At 37.6% G+C, this 21,479-nt stretch overlaps 1 protein-coding gene across 1 annotated transcript in view; it reads right to left on the bottom strand.

Moving 5' to 3' along the window:
* Nucleotides 1–21,479, bottom strand: part of LRP1B (LDL receptor related protein 1B) — a gene marked incomplete at both ends in the record, with an annotated part of 1,860,945 nt that overhangs the window by 1,493,360 nt on the left and 346,106 nt on the right. The window contains one exon of the mRNA XM_079710778.1: nt 6,953–7,075. Coding sequence (XP_079566904.1) covers nt 6,953–7,075 — 123 coding nt within the window. The remainder of the gene's footprint in view (nt 1–6,952; nt 7,076–21,479) is intronic.

The raw sequence follows: 21,479 nt of genomic DNA on the forward strand, positions 1-21,479 counted from the left end.
CATTTCTTAAAATGAGATAACAGCCACATTTCAGGACTGCAATGTTGATTAAATAATATTATTCATTAATGTGTTTTTTAGCCATATATTTTAACTTTAGCTAATTCATCAACATGATGTCTTTGGAAGAGTTCTTAGGAAAAAGCCACCTGTCCCCAAATAATGTCTACACCTTATTTGTCTTAATGCTTGAGTGTAATATACTTTTAATATACTTAATTATTAAAAACTGTTAATAACTTCTCTTGAATTAGTGTACGTGGTAAATTAACCCTATTGCTAGCCACAACCTTAGAGAATAAAGCCAACCTTCAATAAGAATGGGAGAGGGGGCAATTAGCATGCTCCATCAAAAGACCCTCAGGGTAAGGTGCTTGGTCAGAGCTCTGGCATATGGAATACAGGGAGGGGGTGTTGGGTGGAGAGGGGCTCTTACTCTGGAACAGACACTATTCTAAGCACTTTACTGTGAGGTAGGTACTATCATGCCCATTGTACAGATAAGGTAATGGAGACCTGGAATGACTAAGTTTGTTGCACAAGAGCAAAGATATTCATCTGGAGGAACTGGCTTTGGTGTCAAGCATCTGGGATTCAGAAGCCCTGATCATGCACTGTGCCTGCCACCTCTCCTCAGTGGATGAAGAGCGGAAAAGGAGTGAAGAGACACTGTGGCACATGCTACCTGGGGCCTCTTCTCGCCCAATATCTAGTCTCCCCTTTTTCTTTACTAGCAGAACCACAGATCTTATTTTGGAAAGCCCTGTGGAAATACTCATTGCCCCATACCTTAGGTGATCAGTTCTGGCGAAGGATATCTAAGCAAGAAATCTACTGAGTTTGCTTTCCGTAAAAGTTACTATTCTCCTGACAAACAGATAGACTCAGCTGGCACTTACTGTTTCTTTTTTTTCTTTCCCCTCTCTCTGGCCAAAATGGAATTATCTACTGGGGAAGGTGGAAAAGCCCTACTGTGGCTAAAAGACTGACATCTCCATGCTAAGAGTGGCAGAGCATAAAGGTAGAGGAAGCCTGGTGTCATTCTGGAGCTGCCATATCAATCCTGGATTGTCCACTTTTGCACCTTTTTATATGAGAAAAGTAAACCCTTATTTCTTTGAGCTCCTGTGTCTGTCCCTTATGCTCAAATGCAATCTTAACACGTAAGGAGATGTGCAAAAAGAGAAGAATGAAGCCAGCTTTTGCAGAGAATGCCATTTTGCCCGAGTCTGGCACCGTGTGGGAGTGGGTACACACACAGCTCTATGCCCCATTCTTCCACTTTCCCCAGTTATGCTGCTTCCTGTGGCTGCAGTACCCGGGCACGGCCCCACCTCTGCAGCCGTACAGCGGACATGGCCTAGCTAGGACACTGCAGTAGGGTTTGGCAAACTACAGCCTGCAAGACAATCCCAGTCTGTGGACTGTTTTTGTACAGAGTGTAAACTAAGGATGTTTGTTGGCTTGTTGTTCCATTTTAACTGTTTTACAAACAAATAAAAACAAAGAAGAATATGCAACAGAGATGACACAAGCTCAGGAATCCTAAAATATGTACTGTATGGTCTTTTACAGGAAAAGTTTGCTGATCCTTGCAGAAGGACAGGACAGAGTAGAGTCAATATGAAAATTATTATAACAACTACAGTAAGTCCCCTGCATACGGACAAGTTCCATTCCGAGAGTGCATTGGTAAGTCCAATTTGTTTGTTAAGTCCAGCGAAGTTAGCCTAGGTACCCAACTAACACAATTGGCTATATAGTACTGTACTGTAATAGGTTTATAATATTTTTCACACAAATAATATGCAAAAAATAAAGAAAACATTTTTAATCTTACAATACAATACGTTGAAAAGCACAGTAGTATACAGTACAAGAGCTGTCATCCAGGAGCTGGCATCGAGTGAACAGGCAAGAAGAGTTACTGACTGGAGGAGGGAGAGGAGGTGGGAGAGGGTAGAGCTGAAGGGTCATCAGCAATAGGAGATGGAGGGCAAGCTGCAATTTCCCTCATGCCTGACATTGATGGCACAGGTTCTGGCTCCTTGCTGGATTCAATTCTATCTACCCTTTTGAAAAAACAATCCAGGGATGTCTGGGTAGTAGCTCTTTTTTTCTCATCATAGATGACATGGTTGCACTGGATTGCATCCTGAACGGCTGTTGTAACCTTCGTGTACTGTTCTACATTCTGGTCCTTTGCCTCAAAAACTAACAGTGCCTTCTCGAATAAAGAAAATCCCCTTGCCATTTCCTGTGTCGTGAATCTCTTTGGTTCTTCAGTTACTTCTTCTTCCTCCAGTCTCTCTTGGTGTTTCTTAGCAGTACCAGCTACATTACCACTGCTTTTATGCTTGCTTCTGGATATCCTGGACTTGAAACAAAGATACTGTACTACTGTACTCTATACAGTACTGTACAGTACACAAAAGCACAACCACTTGTAGAGGATGCACTCATGTGACAATGTATGCCAAACACGTGAACTAACTTACCATGATCGGCCATGTGAATGCACATCCTCATCTTTGAAAGTTCACAACTTGAAGGTTTCCATGTAGGGGACTTAACTGTATCCAGGTTGCAAACCTTACCCTCCTAAAATGTCATTTTTATACTCCCCAGTTAGTCAAAGAGTCATCATATCCACAACATGATCTACAGCAGAAGGACTCTCTACATGATTTTCTGAAGGGGGGTAGTGGAAGGCAATAAGGAAGAAGGGGAAAGAGCAGAACAAATACCTTCCTGACTTAAAAGGAGGAATCTAATTTTAAGTATATACACATCAGATTGCCAAAAAATATCACACATCTGCTGAAACTGATTGTTGGAAAGGAAGTATCATTAAGCATTCAACAGAAAATCCTAGAAGGAATTATGTATTGAATACCTTGGAATAAAAGCACCTTTCAGGAAGACTTCCCTGTCACAGGGGGTAACAAGTTTTCATTACACAAATAGTATTTCTACTATTCACTTTAATTCTCGTCATACAAAATGCTAGACTTACAACTGGATTGAAAGCACTGAGTAGAAAGAGGGTGATTTTTCCTGATTTTCTCTTCTCATTGCCTCATAGGACCTAAAAGATGGTTAGCCATTTAGACACTTAACAAATTACTTCAAATAATGTAGCAAAATAAAAACTTTCATTTGTAATATAAGGCTAAAGAACCATTCCTCATATTCAAAGGTAAGGACATAAATTATTAAATTTCTCTAATTTCATATTTTAGAAAACTCATCCCAACATGCAGTCAGCTTAGTGGTAAATCAACCCCATTCAAGAGGGGTTTCCTTGGCCTTGGATTGCTGTTAGTGAAATCTCACTTCTGCCCCATAAATAGTAGAAAATACCCCCTAAAACCTGGGCCTAAACAAACACAGAAGAGAAAGAAAATATGTGCTTGTTAACCTCTCAGATCCCCAAATACCTCAATTTCTTTTGATTTTCACTTCCTTTGTTTTTCTGTAGGCATGTTTATCTTCTAAAGCATTTTGGTCATCAGCCTCTCATAAGTAAAGCTTTTCCTCCTCCTCGACAATATCCACTTTTTTCCCGTTAGAATTTTGTCATGGCAGAGCTTTCACAATGTCATAATAAATTCTATGCTATATTGGTCCTCTTATCATTTTAGAGGCTAAGTGGATTTAGGAAAAATAAGTGCATTGCATCAGTGGTTTTCATCTAATATTTTGTAGATACAACATACTTTGTCTTCAGGTCAAATATGATAACATACTTTTGTTCATACACTGAGCACAAAATTATCCTTCTTAAGAATCAATCTTCAAGGTTTTTGATTTCTAGTATTTATCTTTCACATTGAATGTATATACATTCATATAATTATAAAATTATGCAATTATTTTATGTAGATCAGTGATGACTGCATATGAATGTTATAAAACAACATATTACAAAGCACTATGATTAAGGAAAATGGTAACTGTGAACATCTGGATTGAGAAATTTAAATTTGAAAAAGTCTGATTTTTCCATAAAGCTTTTTCTCTATGCTTGTCCAGAATTTAGTCAGTACTGACTTATCTGAAACAGGTTAATTAAATGTGGATCCAAATATGTTACTCAGATTAAACACCCAGGTTAAAAAAAATGAGTATTTTTCTCTCTTTGTTACGTTGCTACGTTGATATACGAATTTTTTTTTAGTGTTGCTCTTGAGGATATTCAGCAATTTTGATGCCCAAGAGTAGAATAAGAATGGCCAAAATGGGAAAACATTTTAAAACTGAACTCACCAAATTTTATTGAGGAAAATAACTATATACTTTAAAACTGCCAAAAATATCTTGAGAAGGTATGAGCTTCATTTTAAAAACTAGATAAGAAGAAAATCTATCTCTATTTCAATTAACCCACATGTAACTCCTAATTTGAGGCTTCAGTCTGCCAAAGCCCCTAATCTCTGTCAATTGAAGGACCTACCTTTTTCCCCCGAACACAAGGTGGTGTCTACCTTCTGGGCAAGATGGATATCCAAAATATTTTCAAACATTGTGGTCGAGACACTGACCATTAAGAACAGAAACTCAATAAATCAGGGCAGGTGCTGGCCAGCAAGCACAAGTCTAGCTGACTGGTGTGGCCCTGCTTGGTATCTGCCATGTTCCTAGAAGCACAGAGCTGGCATGGGAGGGGGAGTGGAATACTGTCATCCACCCACTTTGGCATTCACTTTGGGGTCTCTTTCCTCTTTGGATTTGAGTCCTTGTGTCTCCTCTGTACCACAGATCCTCTCCAGCTTGATTCTCCCACTAATCCCCCTCCTGAGTACACAGGGAGCATTATTATTCTCTATTATTCAAAAGCATGAAGGGAACTCCTGCCTAGACAGACCACACAGCCTTTTCTTCTCAATCACTTTTGCACTGTGCCAGGTACAAGTTCCAGGGCATTCCTCCTTCAACCTGCCCTCCTACGTATGGATTCTGCAAATCTCTCTCATGTCTCTGTCATGTTTCCCATCAGGAATTTGATAGTAGGATCAGGGCAAAAATGCAAGACTCCAAAACTCAAAAATTTATCTTTTTAGTCCTATTATGCCATGGCAATCATCCCTTGCATCTAACGAGAAGAAAACTCTTCTATGGCACTTAAATAGGGGAAGGCTTAAACACTGTTAAGTCCCACTACTTATACAGATGAAATGTAGTCCAACTACTTGTATATTTCATGGGCGGGATATTTTGTTATTGTTGTCTTTTCACATTACTATACCATCCGCATCCATATGCATAATTTTGAGATTCTTCTCCTTATTTTCCATTTTTAAACAACTTTGTTAAGGTATAATTCACCTCCCATACAATTCACCCATTTAATATGCACAGTTCAATGTATTTAAATACATTAACAGAGTTGTGCAACCATCACTGCAATCTAATTTTAGAACACTTCATCACCTCCAAAGAGATCCCATACTCATTAGCAGACATTCCTCATTCCCCTCCACCCCACTGGCCACTGGCAACCACTTATCTACTTTCTATCTCTATAGATTTGCCTATTGGGATATTTCATATGAATGGAATCATAAAATATGTGGTCTCTTGTGCCTGGCTTCTTTTCCTTCACATAATATTTTCAAGATTTATCCATGTAGCATGTATAAGTACTTCAGTCTTTTTTATTGTTAAATAATATTCCTTTGTATGGATTTATCAGATTTTATTTATACACTAGAGTATTTTCCTATTAATATACTTTTTCCTCTTATCATGCCTAGAACCTTAGCTATGCTATAGGGGTCTTGTAAAGGTTTTCAGAATTAAACTGATGAAATTGGTGAAAATCAGAAATGTAGTAAACAACTACAACCTCTTACTATCAAAAAAGTGATCTGTTCAAATTGAAGAAAGGCAATTAATGCAAATATTCAAGTACCCATATGTTGAGAAACTTTAAAAACACTAGCAAACATGAAGAAAGTGAATAAGCATTGCTTCTGCTTCCCATCACCAAGATTTTCATCAAAACTTATATTGGTTCCATCTATAAGACTTATAAACAAGTAGATAAAAGTGGAAAATGGAACCAATAATTATTATCTCTACAATATCAAGCAATAAGAGTGGTGGATTTTTCTTTTTTCATGTTGACTTCACGGAACTATGTAGTTGCTTTGAGGATGATCCTGAGAAGCTGACATACATGTTTGCATGGGGAGTAAAAACTGATATTAGCTGTGCTAGAAAATATCAATATGAAAATTTAGGCGACTCTTCACACTCCTTACAACAGTAGGTATTTAAAAGAAAGTGCAGCAGATTTAGCTGTCGTCCTGTTATTATTTACAATTTTGATTTAGTGGTATTTTTCACATGGGCAAAACCCTTAATGGACTCCCAAGTTAGACACAGTGGTACAATTACAATTAAGACTCATGTGTATTAAGAGTTCTGAATCTGATATTAAAAAGTCAAAGATCCTCACTGCATGGATGGATAAATGTAGTTTCTATCTTTCAGGTGCAAAAGAAAACATGTTCAATAATTTGTGTAGTGCCCTAGATATTAATAGAAATAATATTGGAGCTAAAGATTGATTAGTTCATTATTCCTTCTATATGCTCCTCTGTCTCAAAACGTGTGAGATAAATTATTGGAGAGGACCTTATTCCCTCTCAGTGCTGTGTTTTCAAGGATTTTTTCTCTTCAAGTAAATTTTTTTCTAGGAGTAACACAATCACATTGAAATAACCTTGCATTTTCTTCCCTTCATAAGTTAATTAACACGACAAAACTGCGTTTTATGCTCTCATTCACATAGTCATTTTAAAGGACACGCAAACAAAAGGTTTTAAGTTTTTAGGCTATTTGGGAAAAAAAGAATAAACGGAAATAGCAGTCATCTGTGAAAACAGCTGACATTTAGTTTCACATGTAAGGTAAATCCGAACAGCATGAGAACCTTTCTACTCACAGGTATCTAACGATTCGTCTGAATCATCAGGGCAGTCAGGGTCCCCATCACACAGCCAGGTCTGGGAGACACAAGTCACGTGATCGTGGCAAAGAAATTCACCAGGATCACACAACTGCTGATCTGAAAATGAAAATGTTTCAAAATAAAATATGAATGATCTGAACATGAACACAAGAGCAGTACAAAGATGAAATGTGAGAAGGCAATGTATAAAATGTCTATGAATGTGGGCCACATTTTCTGTTCGGCAACAAAGCTAAACCAATTATTTTTCTTATTTTTATCCACTCAGCTCAAGCACTCAATTCTGATAGACTTAACTTTGTTGTGGTCTCACACAATCTATCCTGAAAATAGTTAAGAATTCTATTTGTGTTTAGGACTAGAGGTTTCCTCATATCAGATAAGGCATATAGCTATCCCAGCAAGCAGGTTTTATAGAAGATGTTGATCCAAAGCAGAAGTTCTTGAGCAGAAAAATTTTAGTTTCCTCCTCTGCTCCAAGACAATGAAAAATCAGCAATAAAAATTAAACCTTGAACGTAAACTCCATCTCTTAGTATTTAGTTCTTAACTATCCAACCTTATGCTAGAGCTTCATGCCTTTACATCTGTTAGATACCCAATATCATAATCTATTTTTCCCTTTTTCACTACAACTTTCCAATTGACAGTTTCTGCTACTGGACAGTGAGGGTGATACTAAAATCCCATAAAGTTTTGTTCTAACTCAGGTTTCTACATTTGACTATATTCAAAAAGTCCATTATTTTCCTTCCATTGTTTCAGAATATTTAGGATCTGTTGCCTTTCCTCAGGTCCTAGTAAACTCATCAGATGTTGTTTTTTGCAATTCTTACTTATGCCCTATAAGTCCATTCAACAAATATTTCTTTTTTAAAAGTATTTTAAAACATGTCTGAAATAGAAATGTTTCTTACAATTGATGACCTCGGAGTGTGAAGGAGTGTTAGGAGAGTTAGACAGTTGATACCACTTATTCTTTGTTATGTATATACAGGAATGATCCAACATCAAAGAAATCCATCAGTAAATATGACTTTCAATATATACCAAATGCATATTCTAAGTGATACAAAAACATTACACCATAGCTTAATTGACCTTTTTCCCCTAGCAATCTACAAAATGATGGCACATCTTCCACTTAATCACTTGATAAGATATAGTATGTCTCTCCTTTCTCTCCCTCAACCTCTTCCTCTGACCCCAAAATAACTTAAAACAAACATACTTTACAAACACACAAACACATCCACAGACACACACACACACACAAACACACATCTTTAATCTATAATTAACTCTTCCTACTCTCACACTATGATATTTTCTGAAAATTCATATATTTTACCTTATTATACACTGTCAATACCACACTCATTACCACTGCTATCATAATTATTGTGTTTTTTTTCACATTAGGTTGTTTGTGCATACTCTGAATTTGGCCTTAGAGTTGGTGCTATAAAATCAAAGATGTATAAGTCTCAGTCTTTGTCTTGAAAGATTCAATCAGACTACTTACACCAACAGATCCCGAAGGGAAAAAAAAGTACATTGTATACCAAAAGTTGCCAAATAAGTGATTTAGAAAATAACTGCTAAAAGGAGAGATCACGGGTAGAGACAGATGGATACCAATACAAAGAAAAGTCTGGGGATATAAGTATGATTTTAAACGTGGGTAGGCTATGGATACATGGAGAGTAAATATAGGACATTTCAGACAAGAGGTAGAGTAATAAAATTGTTAAGGCAGTAATTATTAAAATGCATTTGAGACAAATGTTTTATACTAAAGTTGAAATGACATTCAGGTTATAAGATCCATCTAGGTTTTTCTCTACCAAACAGCATGTGTGATGTTTATAAGTATGTCCTGGTGTTAGAGGAAAGGGACTTAAATTTTGCTTTAGACAGTCATGTAACCTTTGTAGTTAATGTAGGGAAAGAGCACATGAAAAAATTTCAATTATTTTTGCTTATAGACAGAGGCTATATGATTTATTACCAAACGGGGAGAGTTCTGAGGGTGAAGGAAAACATTAATAATTACACTGGGGCAACAAGTATAAACCAAGTCTATTCCAGAAAAATCAGAATGACTGCTCATTGTACCTATAGCTAGTCTACATTTGATCTATGATTTTGAGATGCTGGGTTTTCTCCTCCTTCATTCCTCCCAAACTATAACCAATTGCTATAAAGAAAGGGGAAAAGAGATGGTGCCTTGCTAAACGCCACTGTATAGTGTCTGTCTCAGTAAATAATCAACAAGTATTTGTTGAAGTATAAAGAAATAAAAAGGGCCAACAGAACAATTTATAGTGCTGAAAAATAGTGTCTCAAAAACATAGGTCAGGGACTTCCCTAGTGGTGCAGTAGTTAAGAATCTGCCTGCCAATGCAGAGGACACGGTTTAGAGCCCTGGTCCAGGAAGATCCCCCATGCCACGGAGCAACTAAGCACGTGTGCCACAACTACTGAACCTGCACTCTAGAGTCTGCAAGTCACAACTACTGAAGACTGCACACCTAGACCCCATGCTCCGCAACAAGAGAAGCTGCCGCAATGAGAAGCCCACGCATGGCAATGAAGAGTAACCCCTGCTCTCTGCAGCTAGAGAAAGCCCGCGTGCAGCAACAAAGACCCAACGCAGCCAAAAGAAAAAAAAAAACAAAAAACAAAGGTCAGGGTTAGTAATGAAGAACCTTGAGCACCACAGGAAGCATTTTATAGATAATTTGAGGCCATGGAAAATTACTTAAGAAATGGTATTCATGTTAAAATAAACTGCAAAGTCACCTGTGAGGAGACTACTGCAATTGTCTAGAAAAAAGTTTAAGATGATTGGGGTAAAGAAATGGGGACTAAAATGGAGACTGTGTTCCAAATGATCTAATATAAGACTTAGGAATTAGTGACTAAATAGTTGAAAGACTCAAATATGCCTCCAAGTAAATATCCTCAAAAATTGATTAGATGGTGTCTCAAAACCAAGATAGGACATAGAGATGGGGAAAAGAAAGAGAAGATATTGTACATGTGAGTGTAAATGTGTATGTGACCCTTGTCATGGGGGCAGTGGAATAATAATAGTAGGAATAATTAGTATTTTTATAGTGCTCTGCAGCTCAAAAAGCAGTTCCACCCCTGATATCTTAATTTGTTCATTTATTTATTCAACAAATATCACTGAGCTTCTACTATGTTCTAGGGACTGAGGATACAATAGTGAGGAAGACAAAGCAGAATCCCCTGCCATCATAGAGCTTACATTACAGTGGAGGATAGAAACAGAAACAAAATAAACACGAGTTAATTGCAAAGTATATTAGAAGATAAACACTATGGAGAAAAATAAAACAGAGATAAGGATTAAGGGTTGGAGACCAGGGTCGAGGGGTGGACATACAATTTTAAATAAGGTGGTCAGAGAACGTGTCACAGAGAATGTGACATTTAATAAAGCCTTATAGAAGATGAGAGTGACATCCATTTGAATAAAAGGTCATGTGTTAAGAACCTCTGGCAATATTCCAGTTTATATATGTACCACATGTTCTTTACCATTTATCTGTCAATCCATTTAGGTTGCTTCCATGTCCAGGCTATTGTAACTGGTGCTTCAATGAACATTGGGGTGCATGTATCTTTTCAAATTATGGTTTTCTCTGGCTATATGCCCAGGAGTAGGATTGCTGGATCATATGGTAGCTCTATTTTTAGTTTTTTAAGGAAACTCCATACTGTTCTCCACAGTGGCTGCACCAATTTACATCCCAACCAATGTAGGAGGGTTCCCTTTTCTCCACACCCTCTCCATCATTTATACAATGGAATATTACTCAGCCACAAAAAGGAATGAAATAATGCCATTTGCAACAACATGGAGGGACCTAGAGATTATCACACTGAGTGAAGTCAGTCAGACAGAGAAAAACAAATATAATATGATATCACTTATATGTGGAATCTAAAAAAATGGTACAAGTGAACTTACTTACAAAACAGAAACAGAGTCACAGATGTAGAAAACAAACTTATGGCTACCAAGGGGGAAAGTGGGGGGGGGATAAATTGGGAGATTGGGATTGACATATACACACGACTATATATAAAACAGATAACTAATAAGGACCTGCTGTATAGCACAGGGAACTCTACTCAGTACTCTATAATGGCCTATATGGGAAAAGAATCTAAAAAAATAGTGGATAAATGTATATGTATAACTGATTCACTTTGCTGTACACCTGAAACTAACATAACATTGTAAATCAAATATACTCCAATAAAAATTAATTTAAAAAGAAAGAACCTGTGGCAAGAGGGAGCCCAGCAAATTTAAGGAACACTAAGGAAGTCTGAGTGGCTGGAGAAAACGTGAAAGTGGAAGAATTGAGGTCAGGGAATCAAGGAATATGGGGCAGAGGTTGGCGGATGAAGACTTCTAGTTTTACTAAAAATCAAGATGGGAAACCATTGGAATGTTCTGAGTACAGAGACACAATCTAACTGACTTTCTTTTTTAAAGGATCACTCCAGGTACTGTGTTGAAAATAGAGTGCAGTGAAGTGAAGGTAGAAGTAGGGAGGTCAACTAGGATGTTATTGCAATAACACGGGTGAAAGGGAGTAGTTGTGCAGATACATGTGCTGGTGAAGTGGAGTTTCAAGACTATTTGATAAGGAAACAAGTCAGATATCTTTCTACCATCTCAATAAATATCAGGATCTTAAACTCAGATCTCTGACCTCAAAAGTATGACTTTGCAACAGTTTTTTTTGAAATATACTGACTATGAGGTACTTGGGAGACTTCCAAGAATAAATATGCAATAGACAGTGACACATTGAAGACTGAAATTCAGGAGAAAGATAAAAACTGAAAACACAGAAAAGAACTGGAGCTGTAAGAAGACAGTGAAAAGCATAGGAATAGATTTAGATCTAATTAAAGTGAGGTGGGGGAAGAGGGAAAGACAGAGACAGAGACAAGGAGAGAAAGGCAGCAAAGTAAGAGTAGGTCAGGCAAGGAGAGAGAGGAGACAGAAAGTTTAGCCAGAGATACAAGAGAATAAGGTCAAGGGGAAAGAGGATGCACTAAAATCATGAAAAATTTTAAGAATGGATTGAGGAAGGGGGTCACCAGTGACCAAGTTCAAGTATGATAAATTCTAATAAGATGGGGTAGACTTGTAGGCTGAGGGAAAGGTGCCATTGAAGGAAGAGAGACTGGAGGCTCCAAAAGGATAGGAAAGTGCAGCAGTTTCCCAAGAACTCACAAGGCTGGAATTAAAACCTAAACAATAGTAGGAGCACTTGCCCTGAGGAAGAAAGGATAGAAAAATGAGACAGATAAATCATTAGCTGGTAGGGAAGGTTAAGGTATTCTTACCTGGTTGTGATTCCTCAAAGAACTTAAAAGCAAGTTTAGTTTTTGTAATTTGAAGAAGGTAGACTTGGAAAGAGGAGTAAAGATTTAGAATGAGTAGAAAATGGAAAAGGAAATCAACTAGAAATCTGTGAAAGGATTTCTTTCTAACAGCAATGAGAATACAATTAAGGTTGAAAACTAAATATTTGACAGCTGATTTGTTTTCTATGAATGTCCAAATGTTCACCTGCATTGACCTATAGATATAGAATAATTCCTTGAGAAAATCCCAGAAGAAAGTCCCTTGGGAAAATATGCAAACCATCCATCCTCAACATATATGCACATGTATATAGACACATACACAAAATCATCATGATTCAAAACAACTTTTTTTTTTTCAGGAGTAAGACATACTTAAGGGGATTTACCTAATAAGCCTATGTTATCAACTTGCTAAGCAAGCTCCAGCCTTTAAAGGGAGTTTGCATAGTTGCAATTTTGAGGACAGTTTTATATGATCTCTCTAGGAAATAGCAGTTAAGAATAGCTTGCTACAACCCACCTATTTATTTTTCACCTTAATATTCCATTTCAAGGTCTGTTTCTAAAAGCATTGATTATAGGATTAAAATAAATGAATTTTCAGTATTTCAAGGTGATTATTTTAAAATACATACACTGGATTGAGTTCCTTGAATCAGAAGCTAAATATGTTATGTCTATGTGTATTTTCCATTTATCCTATTTAATGCTTCAAGCTACACTTCTGAGATAGCCAAACTAATCTTACTTTAAATGTCTTCCTATTGTATGAAACACAATATTATACACTGTAATCAAAACAAGAAGCTTATGAGAATGTGCAGGAAGTTTCGCTTACATCCCTAAGGAAGAAGATCAAAGCTAGTACTGAGAGACCTTCAGGATGGCAGACGACTAAAATGTGGAGATCACCTTCCTCCCCACAAATACATCAGAAATACTTCTACATGGGGAACAGCTCCTACAGAACACCTACTGAACGCTGGCAGAAGTTCTCAGACCTCCCCAAAGGTAAGAAACTCCCCACATACCTGTGTAGGGCAAAAGAAAAAAGGAAAAACAGAGACAAAAGATTAAGGATGAGACCTGCACCTTGGGGAGGGAACTGTGAAAGACAAAAGGTTTCCACACACTAGAAGCCCCTTCACTGGCGGAGACTGGAGGTGGCAGGGGGGAAGCTTCAGAGTCACGGAGGAGAACGCAGCAACAGGGGTGTGGAGGGCAAAGCGGAGAGATTCCCGCACAGAGGATCAGTGCCGACCAGCATTCACCATCCTGACAGGCTTGTCTGCTCACGCACCAGGTCGGGCGGGGGCTGGGAGCTGAGGCTCAGGCTTCGGAGGTCGGATCCCAGGGAGAGAACTGGCGGCGTGAACACAGCCTGAGGGGGACTAATGCGCCACAGCTAGCCGGGAGGGAGTCTGGGAAAAGGTCTGGACCTGCCGAAGAGGCAAGAAACTTTTTCTTGCCTCTTCGTTTCCTGGTGCGCGAAGAGAGGGGATTAAGAGCGCCGCTTAAAGGAGCTTCAGAGACAGGCGTGAGCCACGGCTATCAGCGTGGACCCCAGAGACAGGCATGAGACACTCAGGCTGCTATTGCAGCCACCAAGAAGCCTGTGTGCAAGCACAGGTCACTATCCACACCTCCATTCCCGGGACCCTGTGCAGCCTGCCACTGCCAGGGTCCCGTGATCCAGAGACATCTTCCCCAGGAGAACGCACGGCACGCCTCAGGCTGGTACAATGTAATGCTGGCCTCTGCCGCCACAGGCTTGCCCCGCATCCGTACCCCTCCCGCCCACCGGCCTGAGTGAGCCAGAGCCCCCGAAACAGCTGCTCCTTTAACCCCGTCCTGTCTGAGCGAAGAACAGACGCCCTCAGGCAACCTACACGCAGAGGCAGGGCCAAATCCAAAGCTGAAGACCAGGAGACGTGTGAACAAAGAAGCGAAAGGGAAATCTCTGCCAAGAGCCTCAGAAGCAGTGGATTAAATCTCCATAATCAACTTGATGTACCCTGCATCTCTGGAATACCTGAATAGACAATGAATCATCCCACAATTGAGGCAGTGGACTTTGGGAGCAACAGTAGACATAGGGTTTGCTTTCTTCACCTAATTTGTTTCTGGTTTTATGTTTATCTTAGTTTAGTATTTAAACTTTATCATTATTGGTAGATTTGTTTATTGATTTGGTTGTTCTCTTCCTTGTCTTTCAATATATATATTTTTTCCTTTCTCTCTTTTTGTGAGTGTGTATGTGTATGCTTCTTTGTGTGATTTTGTCTGTATAGCTTTGCTTTTACCATTTGTCCTCAGGTTCTGTCTATCCGTATTTTTTTTTTTTTTAGTATAGTTTTTAGCACTTGTTATCATTGGTGGATTTGTTTTTTGGTTTGGTTGCTCTATTCTTTCTTTTTTTATTACTTTTTAATTTTTTAAATTTTCAATAATTTTATTTATTTTTATTTTAATAACTTTATTTTACTTTTTTCTTTCTTTCTTTCTTTTTTCTCCCTTTTCTTTTGAGCCATGCGGCGGAACAGGGTCTTTGTGCTCTGGGCAGGTGTCACGCCTATGTCTCTGAGGTGGGAGAGCCAAGGTCAGGACATTGATCCACCAGAGACCTCCCAGCTCCACATAATATCAAACAGCAAAACCTGTCCCAGAGATCTCCATCTCAACACTAAGACCCAGCTCCACTCAATGACCACCAAGCTACAGTGCTGGACACTCTATGCCAAACAACTAGCAAGAACACAGGAACACAACCACAACCACTCCCATAGCACAGAGCCTGCCTAAAATCATAATAAGGTCACAGACACCCCAAAACACACCACTGGACATGGTCCTGTCCACCAGAAAGACAAGATTCAGCCTCATCCACCAGAACACAGGCACCAGTCCGCTGCACCAGGAAGTCTACACAACCCACTGAAACACCCTTAGCCACTGGGGGCAGACACCAAAAGCAGTGGGAACTATGAACCTGCAGCCTGCGAAAAGGAAACACCAAATACAGTAAGTGAAGTGAAATGAGAAGACAGAGAAACACACAGCAGATGAAGGAGCAAGGTAAAAACCCAGCAGACCAAACAAATAAAGAGGAAATAGGCAGTCTAAATGATAAAGAATTCAGAGTAATGATAGTAAAAATGATCCAAAATCCTGGAAATAGAATGGAGAAAATTTTAAAAAAAGTTTAACAAGGACCTAGAGGAACTAAAGAACAAACAAACAATGATGAACAAAACAATAAATGAAATTAGAAATTCTCTAGAAGGAATCAATAGCAGAATAACTGAGGCAGAAAAACAGATAAGTGACCTGGATGATAAAATAGTGAAAATAACTACCACAGAGCAGGATAAAGAAAAAAGAATGAAAAGAATTGAGGACAGTCTGAGACCTCTGGGACAACACTGAATGCACCAACTTTTGAATTATAGGGGTCATAGAAAAAGAAGAGAAAAAGAAAGGGACTGAGAAAATATTTGAAGACATTTTATTTGAAAACTTCCCTAACATGGGAAAGGATATAGTCCAACAAGTCCAGGAAGCACAGAGTCCCATACAGGATGGATCCAAGGAGAAACACACCAGAAACATAGTAATCAAACTATCAAAAATTAAATACAAAGGAAAAATATTAAAAGCAGCAAGAAAAAAAAAATAACATACAAGGGAATCCCCATAAGGTTAATGGCTGATATTTCAGCAAAAACTCTGCAAGCCAGAAGGGAGTGGCAGGACATATTTAAAGTGATGAAAGGGAAGAAACTACACCCAGGATTACGCTACCCAGTAAGGCTCTCTTTCAGATTCGATGGAGAAATTAAAACCTTTACAGACAAGCAAAAGCTAAGAGAATTCAGCACCACCAAACCAGCTTTACAAAAAATGCTAAAGGAACTTATCTAGAAATGAAACACAAGAGAAGGAAAAGACATACAATAACAAACCAAAAACAATTAAGAAAATGGTAATAGGAACATACATATCGATAACTACCTTAAATGTAAATGAATTAAATGCCCAACCAAAAGACACAGCCTGGCTGAATGGATACAAAAAGAAGACCCATATATATGCTGTCTACAAGACACCCACTTCAGACCTAGGAACACATACAGACAGAAAGTGAGGGGATGGAAAAAGATATTAAATGCAAATGGAAATCAAAAGAAAGCTGGAATAGCAATTCTCATATCAGACAAAATAAATTTTAAAATAAAGACTATTATAAGAGACAAAGAAGGATACTACATAATGATCAAGAGATCAATCCAAGAAGAAGATATAACAATTGTAAATATTTATGTACCCAACATAGGAGCACCACAATATATAAGGCAAATGCGAACAACCATAAAACAGGAAGTCAACAGTAACACAATTATAGTAGAAGACTATAACACCCCACTCTCACCAATGGACAGAACATCCAAAATGAAAATAAATAATGAAACACAAGCTTTAAATGATACATTGAACAAAATGCACTTAATTGATATTTATAGGATATTCCATCCAAAAACAACAGAATACACTTTCCTCTCAAGTCCTCATGGAACATTCTCCAGGATAGATCATATCTTGGGTCACAAATCAGGCCTTGGTAAATTTAAGAATATTGAAATAGTATCAAGTATCTTTTCTGACCACAGCACTATGAGACTAGATATCAATTACAGGAAAAAATCTGTAAAAAGTACAAACACATGGAGGCTAAACAATACGCTACTAAATAACAAAGAGATCACTAAAGAAATCAAAGAGCAAATTAAAAAATACCTAGAAAAAAAAAGACAATGAAAACTCGATGACCCAAAAATCTATGGGATGCAGCAAAAGGAGTTCTAAGAGGGAAGTTTATAGCAATACAATCCTACCTCAAGAAACAAGAAACATCTCAAATAAAATATCTAACCTTACACCTAAAGCAATTAGAGAAGGAAGAAAAAAAAACTCCAAAGTTAGCAGAAGGAAAGAAATCATAAAGATCAGATCAAAAATAAATGAAAAAGAAATGAATAACGCAATAGTAAAGATCAATAAAGCTATAAGCTGGTTGTTTGAAAACATAAACAAAATTGATAAATCATTAACCAGACTCATCAAGAAAAAAAGGGAGAAGACTCAAATCAATAGAATTAGAAATGAAAAAGGAGAGGTAACAAGTGACACTGCAGAAATACAAAGGATCATGAGAGATTACTACAAGCAACTACATGCCAATAAAATGGAAAACTTGGGAGAAATGGACAAATCCTTAGAAAAGCACAACCTTCCAAGACTGAACCAGAAGAAATAGAAAATATAAACAGACCAATAACAAGCACTGAAATTGAGACTGTGATTAAAAATCTTCCAACAAACAAAAGCCCAGGACCAGATGTCCTCAGAGGTGAATTCTATCAAACATTTAGAGATGACCTAACACCTATTTTCTCAAACTGTTCCAAAATATCGCAGAGGAAGGAACATTCCCAAACTGATTCTGTGAGGCCATCATCACCCTGATACCAAAACCAAACAAAGATGTCACAAAGAAAGAAAACTACAGGCCAATATCATTGATGAACATAGATGCAAAAATCCTCAACAAAATACTAGCAAAGAGAATCCAACAGCACATTAAAAGGATCATACACCATGATCAAGTGGGGTTTGTCCCAGGAATGCAAGCATTCATTACTTTATGCAAATCAATCAATGTGATAAACTATATTAACAAATTGAAAGAGAAAAAACATATGATCATCTCAATAGATGCAGAAAAAGCTTTTGACACAATTCAACACCCATTTACGATAAAAACCCTCCATAGGGCTTCCCTGGTGGTGCAGTGGTTGAGAGTCCGCCTGCCGATGCAGGGAACACGGGTTCGTGCCCCGGTCTGGGAGGATCCCACGTGCCGCGGAGTGGCTGGATCCGTGATCCATAGCCGCTGAGCCTGCGCGTCTGGAGCCTGTGCTCCGCAACGGGAGAGGTCACAACAGTGAGAGGCCCACGTACCGCAAAACAAACAAACAAAAAAACCTCCAGAAAGTAGGCATAGAGGGAACTTACCTCAACATAATAAAGGCCATATATAACAAATCCACAGCCAACCTCATTCTCAATGGTGAAAAACTGAAACCATTTCCACTAAGATCAAGAAGAAGAAAAGGTCATCCATTTTCACCCCTATTATTCAACATAGTTTTTGAAGTTTTAGCCACAGCAATCAGAGAAGAAATAGAAAGAAAAGGAATCCAAATCGGAAAAGAAGAAGTAAAGCTGTCACTGTTTGAAGATGATACGATTCTATACAAAGAGAATCCTAAAGATGCTACCAGAAAACGACTAGAGCTAATGAATGAATTTGGTAATGTAGCAAGATACAAAACTAATGCACAGAAATCTCTTGCATTCCTATATACGAATGATGAAAAATCTGAAAGAGAAATTAAGGAAACACTCCCATTTACCATTGCAACAAAAAGAATAAAATACCTAGGAATAAACCTACCTAGGGAGACAAAAGACCCGTATGCAGAAAACTCTAAGACACTGATGAAAGAAATTAAAGATGATACCAACCGATGGAGAGATATACCATGTTCTTGGACTGGAAGAATCAACATTGTGAAAATGACTATACTACCCAAAGCAATCTACAGATTCAATGCGATGCCTATCAAACTACCAATGGCATTTTTCACAGAACTAGAACAAAAAATTTCAAAATGTGTATGGAAACACAAAAGATCCCGAATAGCTAAAGCAATCTTGAGAAAGGAAAATGGAACTTGAGGAATCAGGCTCCTGGACTTCAGACTATACTACAAAGCTACAGTAATCAAGACTGTATGGTACTGGCACAGAAAAAGAAATATAGATCAATGGAACAGAATAGAAAGCCCAGAGATAAACCCACACACATATGGTCACCTTATTTTTGATAAAGGAGGCAAAATATACAATGGAGAAAAGACAGTCTCTTCAATAAGTGGTGCTGGGAAAACTGGACAGCTACATGTAAAAGATTCAAATTAGAACACTCCCTAACACCATACACAAAAATAAACTCCGAATGGATTCAAGACCTAAATGTAATTCCAGACACCATCAAACTCTTAGAGGAAAACATAGGCAGAACACTCTATGACATAAATCACAGCAAGATCCTTTTTGACCCACCTTCTAGAGAAATGGAAATAAAAACAAAAATAAACAAATGGGACCTAATGAAACTTAAAAGCTTTTGCACAGCAAAGGGAACCATAAGCCAGACGAAAAGACAACCCTCAGAATGGGAGAAAATATTTGCAAGTGAAGCAACTGACCAAGGATGAATCTCCAAAATTTACAAGCAGCTCATGCAGCTCAATATCAAAAAAACGAACAACCCAATCCAAAAATGGGCAGAAGACTTAAACAGACATTTCTCAAAAGAAGATATACAGATTGCCAACAAACACATGAAAGGATGCTCAACATCACTAATCATTAGAGAAATGCAAATCAAAATTACAATGAGGTATCACCTCACACCAGTCAGAATGGCCATCATCAAAAAAATCTACAAACAGTAAATGCTGGAGAGGGTGTGCAGTAAAGGGAACCCTCTTGCACTGTTGGTGGGAATGTGAGTTGGTACAGCCACTATGGAGAACATTATGGAGTTTCATTAAAAAACTAAAAATAGAACTACCATATGACCCAGCAATTCCACTACTACTCAGTATATACCCTGAGAAAACCATAATTCCAAAAGAGCCACATACCACAATGTTCATTGCAGCTCTGTTTACAATAGCCAGGACATGGAAGCCACCTAAGTGTCCATCGACAGATGAATGGATAAAGAAGTTGTGAAACATATATGCAATGGAATAATACTCAGATATAAAAAAGAAATGAAATTGAGTTCTTTGTAGTGAGGTGGATGGACCTAGACTCTGTCATACAGAGTGAAGTAAGTAAGAAAGAGAAATACAAATACCATATGCTAACACATATATATGGAAACTAAAAAAAAAAAAAATGGTTCTGAAGAAACTAGAGGTAGGATAGGAATAAAGATACAGCCGTAGAGAATGGACTTGAGCACACAGGGATGGGGAAGGGTAAGTTGGGACAAAGTGAGAGAGTGGCATAGACATACATACACTAGCAAATGTAAAATAGATAGCTAGTGGGAAGCAGCTGGATACCACAGGGAGATCAGCTCAGTGCTTTGTGACCACCTAGAGGAGTGGAATAGGGAGGCTGGGAGGGAGATGCAACAGGGAGGAAATATGGTGATATATGTTTATGTATAGCTGATTCACTTTTTTATAAAGCAGAAACTAACACACCATTGTAAAGCAATTTTACTCCAATAAAGATGTTAAAAAACAAAACAAAACATAATGGCCATTTTTTTGTGAATATGCCATGACTGAAGTAAAATTATATTTGCCCTTTGTTAGGTACAAAGTCTATATGTTTATATTACTTATATAATGATAACATATAAGTCTGTATGTTATCATTATATAATCAAATATTCAATATGTTTAAATATTTTTTGTCTATTTAATCTCTTGACTACTAAGTCTGTTTAAATCTCTACCATAAAGGTGGAATAATCCATTTCTACTTGTCTTTAAGGGCACTTGCTTCTTGTATATCTCAAAGATATACTGTTAAGTTATGATATATTAATATATTGATATAAGATATATTGTTATATGATATATCACTATGATATACTGATATGTTGTTCATGGTAATGGTTGTTAAATCTTATCAGCAAATTGTAACTTTATCAAATAAAATAATTATCTTTTTGTCTTAAAAAAAGAAAGCTAGTACTGTGTCTCTTTATAATAATAGACTCTTGCAATCAAAAGATATAAAAAGATTAGTACAACCATAACCTATAGAGTTTACTGAGTTTGGATTCATCCTGGCATGAGAAAAGCTTAGTATAATAATCCTGCTACACATAAATGAAAACACCTAATTACTTATCTTAATAAAGAGGTATAATAATATTTTTGGAGTTTGGATGTAAATGGCCTTAGCTGAAAGATTTTATATACAT

The sequence above is a fragment of the Hyperoodon ampullatus genome (genome assembly GCF_949752795.1).
Source record: "Hyperoodon ampullatus genome assembly, chromosome: 8".
NCBI classification, from domain to species: domain Eukaryota; kingdom Metazoa; phylum Chordata; class Mammalia; order Artiodactyla; family Ziphiidae; genus Hyperoodon; species Hyperoodon ampullatus.